At 45.6% G+C, this 20,920-nt stretch overlaps 1 protein-coding gene across 2 annotated transcripts in view; it reads right to left on the bottom strand.

The window, feature by feature from the left end:
• The window catches only part of SH3KBP1 (SH3 domain containing kinase binding protein 1), a 1,496,599-nt gene that overhangs the window by 164,870 nt on the left and 1,310,809 nt on the right, over positions 1 to 20,920 (bottom strand). For both annotated transcript variants that reach the window (XM_069637105.1, XM_069637106.1), the window contains one exon: positions 10,315 to 10,474. In XM_069637105.1, the coding sequence (XP_069493206.1) occupies positions 10,315 to 10,474 (160 nt within the window). The remainder of the gene's footprint in view (positions 1 to 10,314; positions 10,475 to 20,920) is intronic.

The following is a 20,920-nucleotide window of genomic DNA, read 5'->3' as shown; positions in this document are numbered from 1 at the left end:
TGGCGAGGCTTTTCCCAGGGAAGTATCCAGGATCGCTCCTATGAACTGGAGTCTCTGCGATGGTATCATTTGTGACTTCTTTAAATTGAGGGAGAAGCCCAGTCTGTGAAGGAAGTGGCACACGTGATTTAGCTGGATCTGAGCTTGCTCCGGAGAAACAGCCCTGATCAGCCAATCGTCCAGGTAAGGGTAGATGTGAATCCCTTCCCTCCTTAGGCTTGCAGCCACTACCGACATTAACTTGGTGAAGACCCTCGGGGCGGAGGTCAGCCCAAATGGCAGCACTCTAAATTGATAGTGAGAGTTGCCAATTGCGAACCTCAGGTATTTCCTGTGTTTGAGATGGATAGGCACATGGAAATAAGCGTCCTGAAGGTCCAGAGATACCAACCAGTCCTGGAACTGAAGGGCCTGGAGTATCTGAGAAAGAGTGACCATCTTGAATTTGTCTTTTCTGAGGAATTTGTTCAATTCTCGCAAGTCCAAGATGGGTCTCAGTCCTCCGTCTTTCTTCGGAATGAGAAAGTAAGGGGAGTACCAGCCCTTGTTCCTCTCCGCTACAGGTACCGGTTCTATGGCACCTTTCTCTAGCAGGTCCAAAATTTCCTGCAAGAGGAGCGGATCTGGAGCTTTTTGAGAGCTGATCCCCGGTGGATGACTGAGGTATACGTAGGAAAGGCAGGCAGTAACCTTGGGCGACTGTTTCCAATGCCCAAGCATCTGACGTGATAGCCTGCCATACCACCAGATGTTGAGTCAACCTGCCTCCTACAGGTGTCCTGTGAGGGGAGTCCTCAGAGTGGTTTTGGGGCGGCTGATGCAGATGCCGATGGTAAAGAGGCACCTGCTGTTGCTGCGGCTTTAGAATATCTACCCCGTCCACCTCGGGTAGTTCTTCTTTGACCCCTTTGAGCCGGTCGTCCTCTACCTCTTCCGAATGCGGAGTAGAAGCGAAAGGACTTGCCCCTCGCAGAGGTTCCTGTGGGACGAAAAGGAGTCTGACGGATTGCAGCTCCTAGGGATTTTGCTGCAGCTTTTGAAGTTTGCAGTTTCTCTAAACTGTCATCCGCCTTTTTCCCGAACAAAGAAGAGCCATCGAATGGCATGTTCAAGAGCCTGGCTTGCACATCTGGGGCAAAACCCGACCTTCTCAACCAAGCAAATCTCCTGGTTGAAGTACTTGCCGCCATTGCTCTGCTGATACTGTCAGCCGAGTCAATGCCCGTCTGGAGGGATTCGCACATAGCGTCTTTACCGTCCTGTATAATATTCAGGAACGCATCCCTTTCTTCTCCCTCCGGGATGCAGTCAGCCGCTGTAGAAGCACACTCCCAAAGTGTATGGCTGAACCTAGCAAGGGTGCAAGTAGCATTAACAGACTTTAACGCCATGCTACATGCTGAAAAGACTTTCTTTGCCATAGCATCATATTTTTTATCGTCCCTGTCCTGTGGGACTGTAGGATAAGCCGTCTTGACATCGGTAGAGGATGCTGCTTGTACCACCAGACTTTCTGGGGATGGGTGTTTAGACAAAAACTCTGGGTCTGTGGAAGATACCCTGTACTTTGTAGACAGTTTTTTATTTACTGCAGGTATTACATCTGGGGTTTCCCAGTTTGTCATGATCTTTCTCTGAAGAGCTTTATGAAAAGGTACCACAGGATCCTCTTGTGGGCCTTTGTCAAGAATATCCGTGAGGTCATCTTGTTGGAAAGATTGTGATGGTGCAGACCACCCCATGAACTCTGTAATTCTGGCCATTAAGGCTCTGTAGGGGGTTTCAGCATGCTCCCCCGGGTCTGGCTTAGCAAACTCCACCTCAGGGGAAGTGTCTAACCCACTTGCCTCATGTAAAGAATCATGAAGATCCTTTAATATGCGCTCTTCAGAGGAAAATTCCTCTCTAACTGGGGTTACAGGTCCCTGTAACTCAAATATGTCTTGTTCAGACAATTCACCCTCTTCTAAAATTGAGGATATAGTTCTCAATTGTTCTGAACTCATAAAGGGAGTAAATCCCATTTCCAAGGCAGAGGGTGCCGAACTTGTCATTATTGGCCTCGAAAGCGTCGATGCCGATGTCGAAGGCTTCGAGCGTGGCGTCGAAAACAGAGGTGGAGGCCTCGAGGACCTCGACAGAATTGGAATTCTACTCGACAATATCGAAGCCATCGACGTCGAGGGCCTGGGGATAGTCACTGGATGTGTGGAAACCGTGACTTTTCTTGGCGTCGACGCCGGTGTCGTGGCCGGCGTCGAGTCGACAGACCCGTGTGTCGAAGGTCCCCTCGACAACGGCGTCGAAGACATCGACCTCGACGTCGACGGGACCTTCGTCGACGGCGTCGACGGAACCTTCGAGGAAGGTTTGGAGGTCATAGTCCTGCTCGAGGGTTCGAAACGCGCTCGAGAGGTTTGTTTCGCCGGGTACTGCGACTCGCTGCGTTTTTGACCTTCGGGTCTTTTGACCAGAGCATCGCTCTCAGCAGTCTTCGAGGGGGTCGAGCCCGCTTTCTCGAAGACGCTCATCATATTCTTTCGGAATTCCTCCCATTCAGCCCGGGAACTATGTTTCGTGGGGCAAGGGATTCTTTTTGGCGAAACAGAGGAAGAGGAAGACGGGGAAGGGGATCTTCGACGTCTCCTCTTCGAGTGCTTCGATCACGAGGAGTGATGAGACCCACTCCGAGACCTGGAGCGCGAATGGTGACGAGGAGACGAATGTCTCGACTTCGTCGACGAAGAAGAATCTTTAAAAGTCTTACCTTTCTCCAGCTTCCCCCTACGCTCCTTCAGGGCCTTAGCTGTCATGGACATACAGTCCTCGCATTCCGAACAATGGTGTTCAGCTCCCAAGCACCACAGACAAATTCGGTGAGGATCGGTCAACGACATCTTTTTCCCACAATCTCGGCATTTTTTGAAGCCGGATCGAGGAGTTGTCGGTTCCGACGAGGAAGCCATCGAGTACGGATCGAATAACTCGAGGTAAATAGGATTATTCTGACTAAGAACTGAGCAACGGTATTCCGAGGCACCGAGTAAGCGCGGAAAAACGGAACTGAGCAACGGACGCTGCGCGCGGCCTTTATAGGCAGGATGACGTCGAACGTCGATACGGCGGCTGTCGAGGGACATCGACTCGAAGGACGTCGACGCGCAGTGCCCTCTAGAGAAAGAATTTTCCGAGGCCAGCAGAGCTGGAAGGAGATATCTAAGATGAGGAATACGTCGGAGGACACAATCCCTTCGAATGTATTGATTTATTTGTGAGGACAGGCATAGGTTTTGGACACAGCAGACTTTTCATTTGAACTTACTGATATTGACTATCAGTAGTTTTCTTTAGTTAGGGAAAGTCCACCTTAGCAAAGGGCAAGTTAGGCCTTAGTCCATCCTGACATATAGAAAATAAAGTTTTAAGAAAGGTGAATCTGTTGTTTGTGTGTTACTTCATGAGGCCTTCACTGACCCTGGAGTTGTATACTTGGTAGGAGAGTGAACCAAGGGGCAACAAACTTGTGCGAGTCTGGGACCCGCACTCAAATAAGCAAACGAGGAGCAGAGGATCTGGGACCCTCCATTTGTATACTTGGCAGAAGAGTTCACCAAGGTGCAACAAACCTGTACGAGTCTAGGACCCGCACCCATATCAGAAACCAAAGTCTAAAGCCAGGAGGGACTGGGACCCCCATGAAGAGACATTTTCTCCTTTACAAGTCAAAGAGTCGCTCCCACCTAGAAGACTGGAAACCAGGGAAACAAAGACTCTGGAATTGATAAAGCAAAACTTATACTTGGTAGAGGAGTATGTCGAGTTAGGGGAATTGAAGGACTGGGAATACAAGAGACAATTATTTGTGTGCTATACAGTGTCTTGAAAGAATAATAAACCTAGGGGAAAGGAGCATTACCCTAGTTTAGAACTTGCTATTTTTTACCATTTATTATTCTGCATCACTTTATTACCAGCGAAACTCGAGACTTTTCTATTTACTGAGAACACCAAGAACACCGTTTATTTGACGTCAAGACATTCCTTGCACAGTTATAGCAATATATCGGTGTTAGGGGCAGAAGTAGGTTTTCTTTGTACGTGACGGGACATTTTCCTTGGTTTCTTTAGAGGCAGGGAACTCCCTCTTAGTTTTAGGGATAGAGAGGTATTTTTCCAAGCTTTTTTCCTTTACTAAAAGTCTAAACCCAAAATCATGCCACCCTCATGTCTGACTTCAGCACCCATCAAATACGCAGGATTCATAAAAGCAAACAAAACATGGCACTTCCCCTGTGCTTACAAAAGGTTTTTCTGGCCAGGCATACTAGATCTCGATAGCTTTATATCATAAAGCTGATTATTAGCCTAGACCACATCGAGAGCGCCTTCTCCTCATCACAGAAATGCCCCCCATTCACCCCATCTCGCCCTGGCAATTGTCCTTCTGTAACACTTAAGAGTCTGAAGAAGGGAATCAAGAGGGATCGCCTGCCACAGAGACAGACTAGCCCAACACCTCATCTTAGCCCGACTATGCCTTCAGCTGGGCCATTTGCCTCATTCCCCTTATGATGATGCACACCTACCACTTACATAGATGGGGCCGATAGGTAACACCTGTGCTTTGCCTAATAGAGCAACAAGATCCGGGGCTACGCTAATGTCCGGACTCAGGCTGGCTAGCCTTAAGGTTGTAACCCCTGAGCTTCTATCCGGGGCTGCACCCAAAAAAAACTCCTCTACGACGCCTCTGCTTGTATTGTGGCTAGCTGAAGTGTCTGCACAAAGGCATTCTCTGTCCCTTTAGTCAAGTGCAAAAAGTATTTAACGTTTAAGTAGGTAGAGTTGCACCTCTCACATCTTGACAAATGTAACCTTCTATAGAGTAAACATAAAAACCTTTAAATAAATAATGGCACCGCTGTATTGTTTTAAAAAAAAAGGTATACTTTTTTTAATTGAACAAAAGCTAACTAACACAAATAGTTTTTCTTTTTTCACAGAGATCCTGCACATTCCTATGCAGCGGTCGATTAGTCCTATGGCCGTTGCTTGCTAACACGTGTTTCACCCTTAGCCTGCTTCTTCAGGGGAAGCGGGCATAAAGTAATTGCGTATGTACTTGCTTATTTAAATAGCGAAAGACTTCCTTTCTACTGCGTTTGTTTTACATATCCTCGATTAGATGGTATGGGAATTATCATATAAAAGTGGTATATACCAATATGTTGCTTATTTCTATAAAATAGGTTAGGCGATTTGTAGGCTGAGGCATCTTGTACAATGATGCAGTAGCTGAATAGCATTTATCTTTGATATCAATTTCACTGGAATCCAGTTAGGATATGCAGAAGGCATGTAGTTGGCACCGCGTGTCAGCAGTTTGCAACTACCTTACCACTTGCATGTATTTAAACTTCACTCCACACTGTACATGGTTGTAGCTGAGACAGATTGCGGTAACACCCCATCCCCACTTGACGCGCATCTCCCTTTTGGGCACTACAAGGATAATCTGCACTGGGACATTAAGTACCCGACTACTTTATTGCATTTTAATTCACTTCACACTGGAAATAGTTCTATGCGCCTGGAACAAAGTCTCTTAAATAGTTTTGCATTTCCCGTATCTTACTGTCTGGACACTTAAGTCAAACATCAGCTTATTATACATCTGCTGTTCAATAAAGATTTTCCAATTGGCTCTAGAGCATGACATTTACAGTAATTTGCATCTCAAATGACAGTCTTTAAGCTATGGTTATTTCTAGTTTGGTTTTTGAGGCACTGGCTACAGTGGACTATACTCAAATTACCAATTAATAATAGCTCAGGAAACATTTAGAAGGCAGTCCTACCCGGTACCTGCTTCAAAATCTATACTTTTATCACACCGTCTAGTTAGGAGTTAGCGCTCAGCGCCGGTACTATATAGCAAAAGTCAGTACACTGGCACAAGGTGGCTTTAACATTCTACTTGTTTCGGTCAACAACTTCATCCTGGCTCACAGCCCTAACCTGTTAGTCTTCCCTTTCAATAACGTTTTCCCAGAAGCAGTCAGAGAATGCGCCATGTACGGTACACTAAGGGGTTGGGCACCTTCTGCTTTAACCATAAGCCGAACACAGATGTTGGGGGACTTTTTCACCATTAGGTTTGTACCATATTAGCAGAGACTAGGAGAATAGTGAGTCTTTCAATCACTCCCTTTTCATGTGTAAATGTATTTCCAATGTGCCCTTCATTACGAAACTGCCGAGCAGATTATGCCCTTCTGGAGTCCTCTACTCTCCCTTCTTCCCTCCCCTCCCATTTTGCCATTTGTGTTCCCCACATTTGCCCACACCCTGCCAACACTTCGTGCGGACATGTCTGTCAGTTGGTTGGGCATTCTCTCTGTAAAAGGCTTGTAAGGTAATATGACAGTAATTTGAAAAGCAGCCAGTAAAATAAGTGCAGATGGCAGTGATTTCAACAGAAACAGATAGTAAAATGGGTGCAGACGGGAACAGCAGATTAGTGATTACATGACAGCATTTCAGTGGGGTTAGTATAAATGAATGCAAAAAGAGACAGTAAATTATGCAAATTTGTGCAGGTGACCGCAGAAAATTAAAATGAAATAAAGTAGAGCATGTTTCAAGTCCATTACATATCCCATGCAGTGGCTATCTGTAGCACCACTGTGCAATATACTAGCTTCTGCAGTCACAGAAAATGCTCTGTTTTACCAGCGGGTCTTACTGTCCACCTCCTAAACACTGCTACTACGGCTGATCAATGAGAACACATACATTCGTTCCTAGAACACAACTTACCTATGGGTTATGAATGCGAACAGTGGTAGAGAAAAGATTTGTATGCATGCATATGGATTTGTTTGGATCTACTGCCGGCCAAGTAACAGAGCCCTATACAGAAGGAAGAAAGGTACAGTGAACCAATAAGGATGGAGAGGGAAAGAATGTAGCTGTGTAAGCATGTGGGGGAGGGTTCTAGCCGATTCCTGCTATACATGGGCTACTTCGCTTATCCAGTCAGTCCATGAGAACCATCCTCAGGTGCCAGTGCCGAGAGGTTGAACCCCTGCAAGGCTAGTGCAGAAGTTCTTTTTAGTGGCATTTTGGATTCGGAGAGCAGGTTGGGCATTGCGTGGCAGAGGGCTCAATAACAAAACAAAAGAGTTGATGGCTGGAAGGTTCAGAATAAATCTTGACCTCTGGCATTGCTCTGGGCAACCCTCCAGACCATCGTTCTTCTCCTGCCAAGCCATTACAAAAGGGGAAAACCATATGCAAATCAGGCTTGGTCCCACCCCCAAAGGGGTAGTCCAGCCCGAACTGCTAGGTCACATCCCTTTTGAATGAGACCACAAGCATCCCCAGACATGTCTCAGCCTTGTTGGGCGTCATCAGTGAGGAGTAGCTTGGATCTCTAGGCCCAGCAGGCAAGGGACCCACGTCTGGGCATACCCTTCCCACTCGGGGTGACAATAACAAAACAAAAGAGTTGATGGCTGGAAGGTTCAGAATAAATCTTGACATCTGGCATTGCTCTGGGCAACCAGCAGTTCGGACTGGGCTGCTACCTTCGGTGGCGGCAGCTGCTGAATGATTTGCACATGGCTGGTCCCCTTTTGCAATGGCGCAGACGGGCTAAAAAACGGTGGTGTGGAAGGTTGCCCAGAGCAATTGCCAGTGGTTTAGATTAATTCGAAACCTTCCACCCATCACTTTTGTGGTCAGAAAGTGGCAGAGGGCTCGCCAATCCTTTAGGTGTTGGGGAATCTGTCCCTGCACTGCCTAGTTATAGGCTGGCAAAAATGTAAGCACTGACTTGGGGGTTGTATGAGGGATATAATTCTGGAGCCCTTTTCATTGTTCGATTGAAGTCACAGGCTGCACTTCTTTTAACAGTGTAATAACAAGAATGAATAAAAGATCAACATATTGAATGCTCAGGACAGTTCAGGTGGTGCAGTGTGTGCTGGCTTGGCCAAGTTAGGTTAGACAGTCCATATTGTGAAATGCAATGCTCAATGCATCACTGGCTGATCAATGAGAGCGTGTGTTCATTGTGGTGGAAATAAAGTAATGGTAACGGGGAAGTGGTAACACATGATCATTGGGCTGAGGCTGATTTTGCTAAGGCGCAGACGTACCTGTATCGTTTTCGCAGAGGAGGAAGGGAACCCGAGAAAGATGCAGTACCCAAATCTGCAATCATGACCTTCAGTGGTCTTGCACCTTATTTCACTCAGTACTAAAGCCACGGATCACGCGGGCATGGTGAAGCGGTCAACCTCTCGTGTTGCTGCTGCTGAGAAAGGCAGAAGGCCTAGTTTGGCAATGGCACCTTGACTATCCGCACCGCTCTAAAATCTTATCTCTTCCATTCACCTCCCTAACACCTTTGCTTCCTCTCTTACTTCTGCTACTATTTCTACCCACACCTCCTTCTCCCTTTCTTACTTCTGTACCACCTCACCCTCACCGTTCACTCTACTCCCTCCTATCCCACTTCCTGCACTTCTCTGATTCTCATCCCTTCCATTCTTCTCCCTTACACCCTCTGCTTCCTCGCTTACTTCTGCTTTCACCACTACTCATACCTCCTACTCCCTCTCACACCTTGGTCCCTCTCTTCTCTCACCAATCCTCTTCTATAATGTAAATTGTTTTACGTACTGTTTTCTGGTTTAATTCAATTGTTGTATCTTGTTTGTTCCTCTTGTAAAGACAGTTGGCAGGTGGCTTGCTCAAGGGCTTGAGTGTCTGACATGTATCTGATGTTTTTCATTTTGTTAACACAACAGCCCTGAATACTTCCAACGGATGGTAGCAGGTCATGGAGGTAGAGCACAAAATGGACGATGGGAAGGCTGAAAGGTCCTCAAAGCGTGTCTGTGGTTACCTTGCTCTTGAACAAATCTTGTTTGTCATCAAAGCCACACTTTTTGAAATGCTACAAACCTGGTTTCAAGTCGCTCGTGGTACACAGTGACCCGATACATTAGACTAGCAGCAAATGCATGCTAAAATAATTGTTTGGGTAGCCAGGACAAACCCTGCATTTCAAATGCAGATTCAGAGCAAGGTCCCCTCCCCAGCAGAGTGAAACCTGCAACCCCCATCCAACATCCATGAAAAGGTGCGAAAAGGTAGCGTATCATCTAAATTGCTCCACGGAGCAGTGAATCGTCTTCAACCTATAGCTCGCTATAGTTCTCCGGGACTCAGGAAGTGAGTTTCACAGACACATGCTTCATATGAATACAGCAGTCGGCTTGCAGGGCATGTGTGCATCCTCGGCAAGAGATGCAAAACATGCTAGGATGCTGGATACAGGAAAAGTGCGTAACTGTGAAAGAGAGTGACCTGCTGGCCACGTGGTACAGATATGCAAGCTCGTGCTGCCTACTGGCATGATCAGGAAGATACTGAGGTTATTGGTTATCATGCCATATCCTCCTAAATCCAATCAAATTAGATCGAGTTCTAGTGCATCTTGGGAAGTCTGTGCATATTACTGGTCATTCACGAGTGGAGCAAAATGTTAAACTTGGGCTCAGAATGGATGTCAGCGCTTGCAGTAACCAGAACAGGTCTACAGTGGTATATTGATAAGAATACCCTTGAGGTGGCCTAAATTGATCAGAATCATTGGCAACTCACCTTGACCCCAATGAAATCACAAAAAGGGGTAACGCGCAACTCCTTGTCCCCAATGCAATGAAAGGAGGTGGATGGGGACATTGCATTATATGTTTGAAACCAATAGCTAACTTCACTATCACATAGAAGCAGAAGAAACATGCAGGTATAGGTCATTTGCAAGGGGGTGCATAGTGGTTGGAGAGGCAACGCCTGCAGAACCCTAAATGATGCCATTGTGATGTGTTACTCTGTTGGAGAATGCTTGGCCTTCCGATCTTTCGGAGCTCCTGCATGAGTGATGTAGCGCAATATGGGATGTAGATCTGCAGGTGGAAGGCACTCAGTTGATGGGCCTTGATGAGCGCCAGGAATCTGAACAGTAGAACAGTGTCTAGGGAAAACCTAGGGATTGCAATTTTTGGTAATCCCATTGAAGCCTGTGTTTTGGAACTGTCGTAGTGAGCAGAAAAGTGATACCCCTATATCAAAGCAGCGTCCATCGTTGGCATTGCCACTGACCAAACGCTTCAGTAAAAAGAGCAGGACAATAAACAATATAAACGACTAGCTTTCTGTGAACTACAAGGAGCCAGGCAATGGCTAACATTGGTATCATGTCTTGTGAACTCAGATTATTCCCACTGAAAAGTGGAATACCTTGAAGGTGCAGTCACTGCTGGTCTTTCAGGTCGACGCGGTGGTAGGGTGCCCGGCCTGTTCAAGGAGTTAGATTTGGGAGGTCGAGGCTTTTTCGGTGGTATTGCCGGGACTGTAGGCCTGTGCAAATCTAATAATTTTTGTTCTCGCTCTGCTCTTTCTGTAAAGGAAAAGAATGTGAATGGGAAACAGACATTAAATTATTGATACTGCGATAGGACTTCAATAGGTCTTCAAAGAGCAATACAGTCTGCAATAATGAGCAAATTCAAACTTCAATAATAATTAAACATTTCCACAATTTAATTCTATTGTATAAACCTTAAGCATTATTACATGTTAGCATGGGGTCAAATATATCCAACTTCCACAAATAAGGCACTTGCCATTTTTGTCACAACTCCCTCTCTGTAGATCACCAGCAATTAAACTCTGCTCTCACTTTGAAGCCTCCAGAATCTGTGCTGAAAGGTACAACTAAAAATAAACCACACATCACAGGAGCATCCTTTCAAGGATGCTTTCTAAACACAGCCGTAGATTATTGTGTGACAGGCTCTGCACATATACGCCACACAGTATTGCATGCTGCAAAACACATCCATACTCTGAAACGTAAACATGAAATGATTTTTTTTAGAATGGCTCAGAGGTCTGCATATAACTGAAAGTTCAGGTACATTAAAAGTTCAAACTGGCTTCCCTTCTGCCTTGCAACGTTTCTAGCTAGCAAAGTCTCTGCAGACAAAAACAAAGACTTTAGTGTTCCCAGTAGCTGTGACCTGCCTTGTCTGGTCCCATCCTCCACTGTCATGTGGTTATGATATGGTAGGGCTAAGCGATATGGACCAAAAGTCATATCTCAATAGTCATATTTGAATATTTTTTTGCTATATCTCGATATACGATATATATATATATTGTTTATGTGGATTAAATGCTCAGTTGTTAGCCACCAACTACATATGCAATGTCACAAAGACCTTTATTTATAAGACATTGATCAAAATAAAGGGCAAATACAGTGTTCCTCTTCCTGTTTGAGAATACACAGCTGTGTAAATATCAAAATGTAAATAAAAAATTGTAGCATATGTAATAATGTGTATATAGATGTATATATCTCGATGTCACTGATATTGTCTCATCCTATATCAATATTGAAAATGTATCGATATATCTACAAAACTTGATATATCGCCCAGCCCTAGGTTATGGGGGCACCGTCCCCTTTTCTTTTCCACCTCTGTGGGCACTTTGTCTTGTGAGGCTGTCATCTATTCTTCATCAGGTTTCCTACCATTGATCCAAGATTGTTGACCACAGCAGAAATATTGGGGTCCCATGTCATGAAAGGGAGAGGCCTGGATAGAGGTCGGTCGAGGTAACCTCCAAAGTCTGGGGTTTGAACCAGGGGAGCTGGGCAGGATTTCAGTGTACCCAACCATTCAGTAGTCTCCTTGGTGGCTTGTCACGCCAACCCTGATCCGTAGCGATTTACCCTATCACTTATTCTCCCAATCTCCCTCTGCCACTCTTAATGCCCTGGCTACTGCCCAGGGTCTTAGGCTACCAAGGAGACTACTGAATTGTTCACCCTAATATCCTGCCCAGCTTCCCTGTCCTCATTCCTGTTTTTGGGGATAACCTCAACCTAGGCACCTACCTTTCATGACATGGGACCCCAATATTTCTTCAGTGGTCAACCATCTTTGATCGATGGTCTGAGGAATTCTCATCATAGCTGGAATCTTACAGTTATTTCTTCTTTGGGAATTTCTTGTGCTGCTCCCATTTCTCTCACTGACTCAATTTCCTACTATCCACGGGAAGTCTCCTCTATCAGTATCTCAATGAACCTCCCGTCTCTCCCATCCACAGCTCTGCTTTTAAGCCATCTCTACTCTTTGTACTCCCAGTCTTCTTTTGCTTCCCCACCTTCTTCGCTGTGATCACTGTCCTCGCCTTCTTCACTCCTCTGACTCCTACCCCCCTCGATACCATTGTCACAGTAAAAACCGTCACCCTTATGGGTACCTTTTCAATCGTTGCACTCCAACCTCCCCTGCACTACTATCACCCTAAAGGGTTCCATGTGTTAATTCCGCCGCAAAAATATTGCGATGCAAAAATATAGCCATATTTGTGCGGCGAAATTCACACATGGACCCTATGGGGGACACCCCTGCAACCCCTGCTCCCACATAATATCCCCCCAAAAATATCACCTATGGCGAACCAAACGGCCATTCCTACAGCAATATTTTTGGTGGGGATATTAAGTAGTGATACCCCCTAAAGTTCTTCAACCCTCTGGGTGCCCGCCTCACTCCACTGAGCACCGCCTTCCTCTGCACTACTTGTGTCTACCTCTTTGGCTGCCTCTCTCTCTCTCTCCCCCCCTCTCTCTCCCCCCTTCTATCTCTCTCTCTCTCCCCTCTCTCTTTTCCCCCCTCTCTCTCCCCCCCCCTTCTTTCTCTCTCACCCCCCTCCCTCTCTCTCCCGCCCTGGACTCTTTGCTCTGGTGTCCTGTGGCTCTCCTCCAGCTCCCAGGGATCTGTTTTGCCCAAACTCTTGTACCTCTTTCCCCGTCCACTGGGTACTGAGCAGTCTCCTGCACTCTCTGAAACTGTCTTCAAACAAGCTTGTGTCTCCACTCTCTGAACTCAAGCTCCTACTCCAAACACGAACACTGGCTGACAGAGCCTGTGTGCTTTTACAGTGCTGGGTTCTCGCCTTCCACTCTCCATCCAGTGAAAGGGGATTCAGGTGTGTTAGCAGAGAGGCGAATTGGCTCTAGGGCTCTGCACCCTGGATTGGCTCATACCTCCCCTTGGTTCGTCCTCCCACTGCATGCTGCATCCTTGCCCTGCCTTTCAGTGTCTGAGTGAGTTAAGGGAACTCAGGTGTGTCTCTTCAAGCAGCTTGTGCAGGGACTGCCTTTGGGCCACACTGACTGGTGATGGTGTTTAGTTTTGATGTGTGTCTTGGGGCTGGCTAGTGCCACCTCTTGAGCAGTCAGCTTTCTGGTTGTCACAACCTAATACTGCCCCGGAGGTGGACTTCCTTGGTCTATCTATTAGTTGTGTGAAAGTAGAGTTCTTGTGTGAGACGTGGCTGGCTGTCCAGTCCCTCGCATTCCCTTTGTGTATTTAGATGGTATTCCTTTGCCATGCGAGTAAAGGGGGTGCAACGGCGCAGCTGGTTCGGTGGGAACACCATTCCTTACATTCCTTAAAGGGGCCATATCTATAGAGTCCCCAGTTTCATTGGAATAGAAAAAAGTACGCTTTGGAAAAAGCCTAATTTCCCTTCTCCCAGCTGGTCTATGAGAAACACGTCCACGTCTCTGCTGTCGGTTCAAGTCGCCTAAGAAAGTACCGTAGGAAGAATCATTAAAAGTAACAGAAGCCAATGGTCTGCAAAGCCAATGAACTTGGCCTTCTAAGCAATGGAAACAACATAGAAGAATCGTAAGGTCAAGATAAAAGGTACCGGTGAGACTGAACTCTCATCACCCATAATTATTGCCATGTTTAGGGAAACATTTGTCAACCGGGAGAGGCTGAATATTTGTTCAGATGTTTCACACCAGTGTTTGCGATTCCATGTACCCATTCGACATAGAATTGGGCAGCCAAAAATCCCTAGTCTGCTAGGAAACTGCCATAGGTACATGCCAATGTCCCAAAGGAAACATAGCCACAAAAGGTTAACAAGAGGGAGAGGGGCTGGAAAAGGCCATTCACCATCTGGATGATTTCCTTTATGGCAAAGAGCTGGAGCAGGGACAGGCAAATAAATCTTCAACGGCAAAAGAAGGGGGAACGACTAGAAGTTCCACAGGTAGCAAACAAACGGCAGGGACCCAACACATGCTGTGTTTTCTGGGCTGAGAGTTGGTCTCAGTAAAATGGGTGTTCATCCTGCTCAGAGACAGATCTGTCAGACTGGTACAGCAGAAATTGCTTATTTCCAAACTCATATTTGCTACAAAGGTGCCTAAAAGTGGAACACCCATTCTCCTAACAGCTGGCCCGAGCCACACTGGCAACTTGGTGAAAGACCTAATTCACTTGGCCGAACGAAAGGGATGACTTGGAGGTATGAGTTGGATTCCTAGAGAAGTTGCACGGTGTGTCAAAGTGGACGAGCATTAACAGTGAAGCTTTAGAAATGCATGCAGATATGTCAGGGAGTTTGGGTTTGTTGTGCCACTTTAGGGAATTAAAGGTGAACTCAGAGGTTTGGACGTCAAACAATGCCACAAGGTCAGTGGTAATTTGCTGCATTGGTTTCATGAGTCCAAACCTCTGGTGTGGACGTTCCTAGACCTCTAGAGTCCAAGATAACCATCACCACAGAAGACTCTTCACAGTATGGGTGGGCGCAATCCTTGCTCACAAGAGGGAACACAACCTCTCACCCCCTCATAACAAATATGGACACACCTGGTGACCTCGTCAGTGAGGAGGCTAGAACATTCTTAGATACTTGAAATATGGCTGAGCTGTAAACAGAATACTATTTCAACAGCACTGTCCTAATTAGTAAAACAGAGGAAAATCCTATCCTTCCCCGTCTTCATTTCAATGTATTTTCCACTCATCCTCCCCTTCCTCCTCACTGAAATGATCCCAATCTGGTAAACACATTGTCTACATTTTTTTATATTTTTGGTGGGAGGAGTGTCCCTGTAATGGTAAAGCATAATATATACCTTCAAGACTGGCTGTGGTTACCAAAATCGCTTGTGGGCTCTTTCAGGAAGCTGGGAGAAAAGGGGACAGGGCTTTAGTCCATATCAGTGAGACATCCATCCTAGAAATCCTGTGCTGGAACTTGCACAGTTTTAACTGCTTTTCGGGGAATTTTGGCAGACAAAAGGTTTTTGATATGCATGACATTGGGCCTCATTAGGAGTTTGGAGGTAACCATGCCGTTCTTACCAGCATGGCTATCCCCAAACCGAGTACCGGGTCAGGGTCCCAAAAATAGGGAATCACCGGGCAATGCCGACTTTAGCGGGCCCGGTAATTCCCATTTTCGGGACCCGTTACATCCCCATTCGAACCCCCATAGTGCTCAATGGGAATGGGGAGGACCGTTGTTAGCATCCTTGTTTGCTCGCGGGTGGCAGTATGCACGTCTGGACTGGACCAGACATTCATTCCACCATCCGCGAGGAAACCCGTAATATGGCGGCCCGCAATGAACTGTGCCGGTACCTTACCGGCACCATTCATTCCGCGGCCGCCAGCCTCCTAATGAGGCCCATTGTTTTCTTTTAGGAGGTATGGCTGCGTGTTCCTTTGGTTGTCGATGGGTATTTCAACAAATGGCATCTAAGAGTGTGGGAAGTAGACCCTCAATGGGCTTAATACCAATGGTTCAAAATGCGATGTTGGTTGAATCAGAGGTTATTTCTGACACCACCTATGGCCTCTTGGCAATTAGAGTGGTATTGAAGGGCTTTATTTCACTAAAGTCCCTGTTGTAGGTTAACATATATAATAACCCTTGCCACACTGATGTAGGGGGTCTTTTAAATGACCTGGAGGATGTTGTGTCACCTTCTTGTGTGAAACAAATAGCATACACATAATGGTGGCAGGTGACCTAAATGCGGACTGTCTTTCGGTCTCCAACATTGATTGTGAACCCAAGAGTGAAACTTGCAGATCTTCTCGAGTTGTGGTCGATGAGAAAGTGGGTAGTATTATTCAAAACTTGGAAAATGAGCATTTTGAATGGTTCAACACCAGGAGATGTTCCTCCCAGACCTACTTGGAGATTTGGTAAGAAATCTGCTTTATTGGACTATATGGCACTTAAGCCAATCTTGTTCGATCTTTGCGAGGAATTTAGGATCGTCGATACTGACTTATGTGATCATTCCCAGGTAAAAATTACAATGAAATATAAAGTATCCACCGAGGCAAGGCCATGGTTAACCTATTTGACAGTGAACCAGAGGGGCAACAGACTTTCGATTTACATTGTGAATGTCTCTTAATTGAATAGCTTAATGTCACAGTTTCTAAATAATCGCACCCTGTACGAGAAAGTATCTTGTATTACCCCAAGTTTATTTCAATCCTTCTTAGAGGATTTTAGAAAAATGCCTTATGGCAATAAGAAGGCAGAACATTCAATGACTCGCCCCTTTCATCTAATCATTCCAAATAAAAAGAAAAAAACTAAGAAGTGAGCTGCGGGTTCGTAGGAAATGTGGATTTGGTTTAGACATCTACATGACCAAAGTGAATCATTTGTAATAAAAACTTTAAAATTAGATTAAGATCTACAGATTTGTACAAACATACAATGAAGTCTCTAAAATGTTCGAGATCTTAACCAAGTATGATTAAAAAAATGTCTGGGATCTGATTAACAGCATGAATAAAAGACAAGGTAAACAGAAAAGTAATCCATCTCAGGGAACCAATATGGGAGATCCTGCTAATTTTGGAAGATACGTTGTAGAAATTTACCATGTGCATGGAATTAATTGAGTCTTTGATTAGGAAGTGCTCCAATTGCAGGGCCCCGGCCCTAAATGATCTGTCCAATGCTATTTTAAAAGATAACCCAATACGCTGGTCAAAGGTATGATTTATCTTGTTTAGCTCAGTGATGATTGAAAGGGAACTCCCAATGTCATGGTACAGTGCTGCTGTTGTGCCAATCTACAAGAATAGGACCAGTCCTAGTAATTATCGTCCTATCTCCCTCCTTGATAGGGAAAGCAAGATCATTGCGGTTTTGGTTTTGCGTGACATGGTGGATTGGGCCACTCAATCTGGCTGTCTCCAAAAGTATCACACCGGCTTGCGAAAGGGGCTAGGTACAGAACTTAATGGCCTTGTAGTGCCTGGTTAAAATAGGAATCATCAACACCAGGCAATTTACCACTCTACGTGGCCCCAATTGATTACATACAGGGGTTTGATTGCATTAATCGCAATCTAATATGGTGTAAATTGAGGGACTGGCAGATACCTAGTTCGCTTCTCTTCTTTCTGGTCAGTTTACGTGAGCACATGCTACTGCAAGTGAGGTTGAGTGGGCATGGTGCCCTGACAGAGAGCTTTCTGGCAAGGAGGGGACTCCGCCAGGGATGCCTATTAGCTGCATGTCTATTCAACCTCTGCTTGTCAGATCTGGGTGAATTTCTTGCTAAATCCTCATTTGCGCCACCAAGAATTTCATCCATACTTTTTCTGTATTTATCCTCATGGATAGGACCCAGGTGTGCCTACAAAGACAACTGAATGGCATCAGGGAATACGAAATGTTGAATAAACTCTGCATCAATGGTAAAAAAAAAGACAATGCATTTAGATTTACAAGCCATAAAGATGCAAAATGGGGTATAGTTGGTCAGAGGGGAAGCAGCAACTATTTCCTACACAAACCCTAACTTATTTAAGCTTCCATATGGATACAGCCGACGACATGTGTGTTTGCATGGCGCGCTCAATGGCCAAAGCGACTCAAGCGGCGTTGAAGATGATTGCAGATCAGAACTCGATATTGCAAATTTTCCCTCTTCTGATGCTCTATAAATTAGAGGTGGTATCTGGTCTACTATATGACACAGAGATCAACCATGGGTTACAATTACTCACATATGACAAGAGTGAATCACGTGTCTTGAAACAAGCATTGGGTTTACCAGATTGTGTGCCTATAGCAGGACTGAGGTTTGAATTGGGTTTAACCTCACTGAGCAGTTTGCTAGATTGGAGGCTTCTCTCATTATATTGAAGGTTATGGAGCCCATTGTGGGGCACTCTATAGGAACACCTGGCAGACGTTCTTAACCACTCTATTGCGAGCGCCTTGACCAACTTTAGGAAAAGGCCTGAAGGTGTTTCAAGTGGCATAGAGCTGTCTGCTAGCGACTTAATAGACCACCCGAATGAGGTCAAAAAGATCTTGTTTAGAAATGATTGGATCAACACAATAGCAAGGATGAGAGAGTATACACTTTATAACAGCCTGTCACCATTGGACAAACCACAGGGTGCCATTCCTAAATACCTGAAAATAAATTCTAATGGCTACTAGGCCGGTCAATTTCTAAGATTCAGGCTAAACCTGTTACTACTGGTGGGATCTGTCACATTAGATCACTGAGCGTTGAAATGGGCAATGGGTGAGCATTATGTAAAAGTGAGGCTGGAATACAGAACAGAGAGCGCACCGTTCTTTTCTGTCCAGCCCTGAAAACTATCAGAACCCGAGGGTCAGGATGTTTCATGCATACATCATGCACTTTTGGATCCAGGGTACTTCGTCACAAGAATTGCGGTGGCGAGGAAACTATTGCCACTACATTAAAATCCTACATGAAGCCGGCTTGATTAGGTAGAGATGGTAATGTATTGCTTGTTTTTCTTTGGTTTCTCCTTGATGAGTGCTATGTATAATGATGTTGAATAAGCCGTGTTGGAATTGGTTTTTTAAGTGTTTTCTTTTTCCTTCTTTTTAAGTTTTTAATATTTGTAAGGCTGAGTATATGCAACCAAATCACCTAAAAAAAATATCTTTGGTTTCTTAACAGAGGAGGAATTGTTGTTTGTGTTTATTTTTACATGGTAGGTTATCATACAATGAAAGAAATAAAGCTTTACATTTTGTTTAGAAAACCCAAAGGTAGTGGGGCTGTGTACAGTACAAGAACATCACAAAGTAGGACTAAAACAAAATACTAAAAAGTAAAGTCAACAAACAGTATAGGCCTAAAAAATGAATACTTTGAGACCCAACAGAAGAAAAAACATGCGAAAAAGAAAAAAGATGAGTTTCCAAATGTCTTGTCGTGCTCATTTTGTATTAGCACCGCTGGCGGAGGTGGGAGGGGGCGCAATGTTGGGAATTAGGTGCTTGAAGTCATGACCCAGAACAAAGCGAAAAATGTCATTTTACCACCCTGACTGCTAGTGCTGCCTCTTCAAGACGGGCCAACAAACATGATATTTAAGATGGGAGGGAACTATTGTCTGTACTGTCAACTGTGCATTAACATTTCACTTGTGGTTAATTGGGGCCACACCCTGATTTGCACATAAGGTAGCTGAGTGCATCAACACACCCGTTGTAAAGCTTTGTGTGCATGTTGTAGGCTACAGGTAAGCATTTCTGTGGTTTCACTCTAAATGTCACCTGTTCAATGTAAGCACAAGCCGAGCAGGGAAGGCCGTAAGGAAAGGCCTCCGGTGCTCTTTGCAGCTCTTCGCTGCTCGTCTGCCGTCTGCCCAATGCCCTTGCAGCACCTACAAGGTAAGAAGCACCACTCTAGCAAGCTTCTCTCTGAACCATGTCTCGCCTTAAGACATCTCAGGCTGCGCACCCGTACTCAGGAAGCAGCTCTCACCCCACCCCCACGAGCACCCGTAATACACGGCTATGCTCGCGTACTGCACAATCTTCTATATGTGCTGATAAGGCCAGACTCCAGCGCACAACCTTGAAGGCTGTATCCTCTAACGATATTACAATTACAGCAACCAACAAAGTACTTTACCCGCATCACAACTGTCACACCCACATGACAAATACAATTAATCCTGCGCCCACCACCACCCCTAGTGTGAAATCTGTGCTATGCAAATCTTCTACCACCATTTTGAATTCTTTTGTGCCAAATGCTATGCCACTTGTGTCCACCACCCATGAAAATGAGCCCCCAGTGTAAAATCTGTTATGCAAATCTTCTACCACCACTTTGAATTCTATTGTGCCAAATGCTATGCCACTCGTGTCCACCACCCATGAAAATGAGCCCCCCCAGTGCAAAATCTGTGTTATGCAAATCTTCTACCACCATTTGGAATTCTATTGTGCCAAATGCTACGCCACTTGTGTCCACCACCCATGAAAAAGAACCGCTCAGTGTAAAACCTGTGATGGGCACCGCCCACAACACGTCCATTGAACCTAGCCCCTCCATACCACCATCTCTCATCACGAGCTCCCCCACAACCACTACTGAACCCCACCTGAAATGCGCCTTGATCAACGCTAGATCCATCAATGCCCATGCCCTAGACATCCACGATCTCCTAACCTCCCAAGATTTAGATCTACTTATGATCTCAGAAACTTGGCTACATGAGGCCTCTGGCCCTGCGCTCTCACTCGCCCTACCTCCTGGCTACTCCATCACTAGACAAGACCGCCTCTCCAAAGGTGGAGGTGTAGGAATTATCGCCAGAGACTGCCTCTTTCTGTCAGAAAGGTAGAGAAATCCATGAACAACAACAGCAACTATCTCCAAGTCAAAATAACCCTCTCCCCCCACTGCACAATTACTGTGCACACCGTATACCACCCACCAGGCCCAACAGGAGACTTTCAAGCCTCTCTCATCCACCTCCTCTCGGACAACCTCAAAAAACAGTCTAAAGCCATTCTCCTGGGGGATGTCAACCTAGGGCTCCGGGATAGTAAGGACGTAGCAGCAAAATCCCTCGACTCTGCCCTCAAGGCACTAGGGTACAAGAACACCATACTTAGCCCAACTCACACCCAAGGCAGAACGTTGGACTGGATAGCACAGCACAACTGTCCACTCATCATTACTGGAAACACTCCTACC

The sequence above is a fragment of the Ambystoma mexicanum genome, chromosome 7p, assembly GCF_040938575.1.
Source record: "Ambystoma mexicanum isolate Mex_15411 chromosome 7p, UKY_AmexF1_1, whole genome shotgun sequence".
NCBI lineage: Eukaryota > Metazoa > Chordata > Amphibia > Caudata > Ambystomatidae > Ambystoma > Ambystoma mexicanum.
This window is presented reverse-complemented; position numbering and strand designations above follow the sequence as displayed.